The sequence below is a fragment of the Mustela nigripes genome, chromosome 8, assembly GCF_022355385.1.
Source record: "Mustela nigripes isolate SB6536 chromosome 8, MUSNIG.SB6536, whole genome shotgun sequence".
Taxonomy (NCBI): domain Eukaryota; kingdom Metazoa; phylum Chordata; class Mammalia; order Carnivora; family Mustelidae; genus Mustela; species Mustela nigripes.
Window position 1 is genome coordinate 422,574 of NC_081564.1, and position 6,292 is coordinate 428,865.

Genomic DNA, 6,292 nt, shown 5'->3' on the forward strand with positions numbered 1-6,292 from the left:
AAAATGTGGGGGCGCCTGGGCGGCTCCGTGGGTGGAGCCGCTGCCTGCGACGCCGGTCGTGATCTCGGGTCCTGGGATCGGGTCCCGCATCGGGCCCTCTGCTCCGCGGGGAGCCTGCTTCCCCCTCTCTGCCTGCTTGTGTCTCGTCTGTCGAATAAATACAATCTTTTAAAATAAATAAATAAATGCTCTCCACACCCCGGGCCGGGCTCGAGCTTCCAGCCCCGCGCCGAAGGGCCCCACGGTTGACGGCGCAGCCAGCCAGGAGCTGCCCCACTCCCTTGACCATTTTTTCCTTGTGTGTTTTTAAGACGGAAAGAGCCCAAAAGGAGCAGCGGTCACCGGGAGAGGCAGGAGCAGGCGCCCCACTGAGCGGGAGCCCGGCGCGGCCCGTCTGAGAACGCTGCGATCAGACCTGAGCTGGAAGCAGACACAACGGGATGAGCCCCCCAGGCGCCCCGTCCCAACCAGATTTAAGCACACGGTTCGGTGGCAGTAGTACATTCACACTGTTGTGGAGCCGCCACCACCACCATCTCTAGAACCTTCTCACCCTCCCGGGGTGACTCTGTCCCTGTTGAGCACTGACCCCTCAGAGCCTGCCCCAGCCTCCGGCATGGCCTCTGGCACCCACCATTCCCTTTTCTGCCGGTATGAATCTGACCGTTGGAGGACCTCGTGTCAGTAGAATCACACAGTGTCTGTCCTTTGGGGACTGGCTTACTTCACTTCGAGTGTCCTCAAAGTTCACCGTGTAGTCTATGTCAGAATTTCATTTTGAAGGCTGAGTAATACTCCATTTTATGGGCACAACACATTTTGTTGATCCGTCCATCCGTCAGTGGACACTGGGGTTGCTTCCACCTTTGGCTACTGTGAATAATGCTATGAACCTAAGTGTGCAAATACCTCCTCACGTCCCTTTCTGTTTTGGGGGGTGTACACCCAGAAATGGAACTGCTGGGTCACCTTTGTAGGTTTTTCAGTTAGGAGTTGACATGATGTGACTTATATTTTTAAAAATCTCTGGGTTTTGGAGAACGAATCTGTTACACAGAAGTACTCTGATCTCTGTTTAAACATGGTGTCTGGAACCCATACATTTTTGCCGGCTTCTTCCAGAAGGTTGCTTACTAAAATGATAGTAAGAAGATTTTTTTTTTCAAGTAGGCTCCACACCTAGCATGGAGCCCAGCACAGGGGCTTGAACTCACGACCCTAAGATGAGGACCTGAGCTGAACTCAAGAGTTAGACACTTAACTGACTGAGCCACACAGGTGCCCCATAAAAAGATTTTATTATTTTTTTTTTTTAAAGATTTATTTATTTATTTGACAGAGAGAGAGATCACAAGTAGGCAGAGAGGCAGGCAGAGAGAGAGGAGGAAGCAGGCTCCCGGCTGAGCAGAGAGCCCGATGCAGGACTCGATCCCAGGACCCTGAGATCATGACCTGAGCCGAAGGCAGCGGCTTAACCCACTGAGCCACCCAGGCACCCCCCATAAAAAGATTTTAAAAGAGAGAAAGAAAAAGGTAAGTCCATAAGGAGAAACAACAAGATCAGTTGACAAATTTAGAAAGCTGGAAATCAGGTCATTTTAGATCTGAGAACATGGAATATCAGTTGCCAGCATTGTAGGAAACCAAGAAGTAAGCTTAGTTAGTCCAGTGAGTTTGAAAAATCTGGGAGTTACACGCAGTAGCCCCACCTCTGAGGAAGGGTGTGGGGTTGAACAAAGAAGGACCCATTGAAAAACCTGTTAGAGGCTGTCCTCTACACCCCTCCATCTCCTGTGTCTTCAGGTGAGTACCTCACCTCCGTCATGGAAGATGACTTTCATTCCAGAGGATTTAAACCAGAAGGACTCTGGACTTGGACACCGGACGGCTGAGACTGTGGTGCAGTAGTAGAGCTGAGATTACTCAGACGTGATGAAGTTCGCGTGCTAACGGAACCGCTAACCCTTTCCTTCAGTTTAGCTGCAAGAATGCTGGCCACTAGACTTACACAGCGCTCCACTCTAACCACGACCCTTCCCCTGGGCAAGAAATTAAAGAATTCCTCTCTGGGGAATTCTAAGAGAAAAAGGCCTCAGTTCTGAAAATGGGTGATCTCGGACAAAACCAGGTCCCTGCTCGGTCAGTCCACGGTGAGAGTACTGCCTGGTCACTCTGACTCTTAAAGGACGATGTATAATCAGCAGACTTTTGGGGAAATCCTGATTGGGAAAAAGAAAGCAAAACAAATGGAAAAAAACAAAACAAAACAAAAAACAACCATGAACCCCGAGGAAACAGAAACAGCATATGGGACATAAAAGAAATTTTAAAATAGAATATTAAGATCCAAGGCTATTGTGTCCATGAGAGGAGGACAGGATACGGAGTGTGAGAAAAGGTGAGGAGGAGGGTTAACGCAAGAGCAATAAGAGCAGAGCAAAGTCAGGGGAAAGGGTGGTATATGCTCCTCACAGCCTCCGAACGTCAGGGTGACGTCCTGCTCTAGAAGGGCCCCTTTCCAATGTCTCCATGTAGGCAAGCAATAGTATTGGAGGTTTTACCACAATTTTTTTTAAAGTGAAAAAAAAAGTCAGGGCAGGCCTCTGGCCCCCCATTTCTACCAAAGTGACACAATTGTTCTGAAAAATTACAATCACCACAGAAAATGGTGCATTTTAGTTTATTGTCATCCTAATTCGATTCAAGGTGACAAGGGAAGTCAGCACTACTGTATTTTATGACTAAGGCAGCATCACCTGAAGATAGTTTCTGCCTTTTTAAAGCACAAGATTCTTAGATGAAAGGATTTCTGCTTCTCCGTCTTCTGTCACTGATCGGGAGTCAGATCAAGTCCGGACTGGTTGTCTCTTCTGCTCCCTCGCCCTAGGCAGGTGGGTCCCTAGACGCACGTGGGCAGTGTGTCTGCGTTCGCTTGGGTCAGCTTCACTTCCCCAGAGAGGCCAGGTACATGTACCAGAACAGAGACACCAGGTTGGCAAAAAGCACTCGGAACTGCCAAGAGAACACAGGCCACAGTGAGGCCCTGACTGTATTTACCTGTATTTACTCTCCACCCCAGGGCAAAGCTCATTTGTTGGTCCGTCCATCCACCCACTGCCGCATCCACTGAGCCTTCACTTCGCACAAAGTACGGTGCTAGAGGGGTGAGCAGGACAGTTGGTGCCTGGGGACATTACAGGCTGGCAGAGAAAGCAGACGGGACTGCCCCCTGTCCGCTGAGCACCAGCTCCTGGCTCAGCTGCTCACCCCAGGGCTGGACATGTGGTAGCTTCCCTCAGCCCGTCGGTGACGCCCCGCCAGTCCAGGCCGTGGCCCTGCTTCCATGTTCTGGCAGACATACTCCCGCCTGAATTACTTTAGTCAGTGAGCCTCCCTGATGTACAAGCTCCATGAAAGCTCCATGTTCTACCTTGTTAGTCACGGTATCCCCAGAGTTTAGAGCAGCGGGGCATACAGTAGGTGCTCGGTAAATGCTTAATAAACTCCCCTGGCCCTTAAGCACTCACCTGCAACCACCTAACCTGGAAACTAATCACAGCCTCCCAGCTTTCTGTCCCAGGGCTGCCCAGAAGGGCCCCATTTTCCAGGCTCTCCCACTCTCCCATCCAGAGACCCCTTCATGTCCTCAGCCATTCTGCCTTTCCATGCCTTTACTTCCTTGTCTGTAGACCTTAGGGTCCATGGCCCATAGCCTTGGTTGCCTTCCCCTGTGGCTCCTTAGTTGTACTCCCCGGAAAACCCACACCTCCCCGCTTTGCTGCGGCCCTGTGCCCACGCACATGAGGATCTCCGGTCAGCTCCCTCTGTCATTCTCTACAAGTCTACCCGGTCTTTACTTCCCTCAAACCCTTCCTACCTCCTCTCCCCTCCGTCTGACCCCGTCCTGCCCTCTGCCCCTCGCAGAGGAAAGCAGGTGTAGACGGGAGTCCCCAGCGAATAGGCACCTCTCTCCTGTCTTCGTAAGGATGGGCTTCCGTCTAAAGCACCTCTCTGCTTCTGCCCAAATCCCACGACCCCCCTTTAGGGTAGCGTCTGGCCTAGCTTCGAAGTCCTCTCCCATCATTTCTCCCCACCTCTTCACCGACATCTCAGAGAATTTTGCAGACTTAGGGTTTCTGCTTCATCCACTTCTCGAATCACAGCCGTCTGGCTTTAGCCCTCACGGAGCCACTGGAACTGCTCTTGGGAAGGTCACTGATAAGATCACTGTTAAAACCAGTGAAACTGATTCTCATTTTGCTTTAAGCCTACCTCGTGTGTGTGTGTGTGTGTGTGTGTGTGTGTGTGTGACCACCCAGCCTGCACCTCCCTCCCTCTTCCCATCCTTCCAGTGGAGCTGCTGCTCGAGGGAATTCTGCCCAGGTCTCTCCTCTAGAGTAGGGGTGAAAACGAGTAGGTTACTTAAATGGTGGGCAAAAAAAGCTTAAGGTTGCAGTCATTGGAAAGGCCTGTTTGAGAGGCTTGCTCTTGCTTGGAGCCTGGGTACTTAGAGTTCCTTAGGGTTCCCCACCTTTCCCCAACTGCTAACAATGCCTCCTAGGCCTGGACTGCTTGCTAAAACAACATGGCTCACGGCGAGCACTTGCTCTCCTTGGGAGTCTGGAATTCTGATAAGTGCCAGGCAGAGGGTGCCTACATGACCAGCCCTCCCCAAAACCCCTAGGTGCTGTGTCTTTTCAGGGCTTCCCAGGGGAAATGTGGCGTACACATTGCCGCATTTTGGTGGTACCAAAGCTCTTTTGGCAAGAGCCTGCTGTGTGTGACCCTCATGGGAGGGCGGGAGCACACAAAGCCAGCATGGATTCCTAGGATCCAGTTGTATATTGTTATGAGGCTGTAAAAAACCTAGGCCAGGAGTGTAGAGATGTGCTGAGTCCTTCTAGCATATCTCCAGCCCTGGGTCTCGTCGTGGGGCTGGACGCACAAGAGCTGTCTTTGGTGTGTAAAGGCAGTGCACAAGGGCAGGATCCTTCAGCCTTGCCCTGGTGAGCTGTTCCTGCAGCTTAGAGCCCCTCCAGGCTCCCACCTTGCTTAGTGCAGGAAGTGGGCAGGGGGGCATGGGGCAGTTTCAGCAGGCCACCTCAGAATGCACCCCCCCCAGGTGCCCAGAAGTGCTGAATCCCATCTGCGTGGCACCCCAAAGACTGCCCCACGGCAGGTCCCACTCTCTGCCTGCTGCTCGAGCACGTCTGCCGTCACCGCACGAGGCTGCCCTTGCCTCCCCTGCACATCCTGCTTGGCACCTGTGTGCACTTGCGACTGTGACCTGCAAGGCCAGGCCCTGGCAATACTGAACGCTTGGAAAACTCACGGTGTTCCCGGACTGGGGGGCTTTGCAGAAACATTTCCGGGTGCAATGGATGAGGTGTGGACACCTGCTTCATCTGCCCAAATCCAGAACTGCTACTGCTTCTGGGCAGAGAGAAAGCCCCTGGCCATTCCAAGCTAAAACAAAGCTGGTGGAAGGTGAGGCCCCCTCTGGTTCTGCATGCTGCCAGCTGACCCTCACCTGCAAAGGGACGTAGTTGATGTTGACAAACTGCGCAGGGGTCCAGACTTGCCAGTTCATGCGCAGCGCTGGCCAGAAGCGTCTCCTTATCTGGACAGCGACCGCAGCTGCGTCTTTCCCCTGGAAAGGAGGGGAATGTGGATGGTGAGCAACTGCCACAGCGCTCAGAACTGAAGCTGGGGTGCCAAGGTCCGGAGGACCCCAAACCCTAACGCGATGGGTTTTAAAACTGGATTATGTTCCATTGCTATGCAGACAGCACACCTGTGGGCCTGCTTAGCACTGCAGCTCTAAGGAGCCAACACTCCGGCTGGGGAGTCAGCACCAGTGAGGGAGCCCACCTGCGATCCCTGCGTCCGCGGCCCTCGCGGGCCTTCCTCACCTGTACCAGTGACTGAACGCTGGGATTCGTGCTCTTGCCCGAGGGCACCAGAACTGCCATTCATGCCTCGGCTGTCAGTTCTTCCCAAAACAGTCTCCAAAGTGGATACATTTTCAAGCAAAACTTGAAGCTTTTTTAAAAAATGAACCCCAATAAATTGATTCTAAATGTCATCTGAGAGGATAAATGCCCAAGAATAGCCATCTCAGAGAAGAATAGCAAGGAGAGGCCTAAAACACTGAAGATTTTTTTTTTTTAAAGATTTTATTTATTGGGCGCCTGGGTGGCTCAGTGGGTTAGGCCGCTGCCTTCGGCTCAGGTCATGGTCTCAGGGTCCTGGGATCGAGTCCCGCATCGGGCTTTCTGCTCAGCAGGGAGCC

The 6,292-nt window shown here is 52.4% G+C and overlaps 1 protein-coding gene across 1 annotated transcript in view; it reads right to left on the bottom strand.

Moving 5' to 3' along the window:
- Window positions 1–2,661: 2,661 nt before the first annotated feature.
- PXMP2 (peroxisomal membrane protein 2) overlaps window positions 2,662–6,292 on the bottom strand; it is a 13,088-nt gene continuing 9,457 nt past the window's right edge. The window contains exons 4-5 of the mRNA XM_059408131.1: window positions 5,531–5,650; window positions 2,662–3,012 (exon numbers count right to left, since the gene is read on the bottom strand). Coding sequence (XP_059264114.1) covers window positions 2,944–3,012; window positions 5,531–5,650 — 189 coding nt within the window. The 3' untranslated portion in view covers window positions 2,662–2,943. The remainder of the gene's footprint in view (window positions 3,013–5,530; window positions 5,651–6,292) is intronic.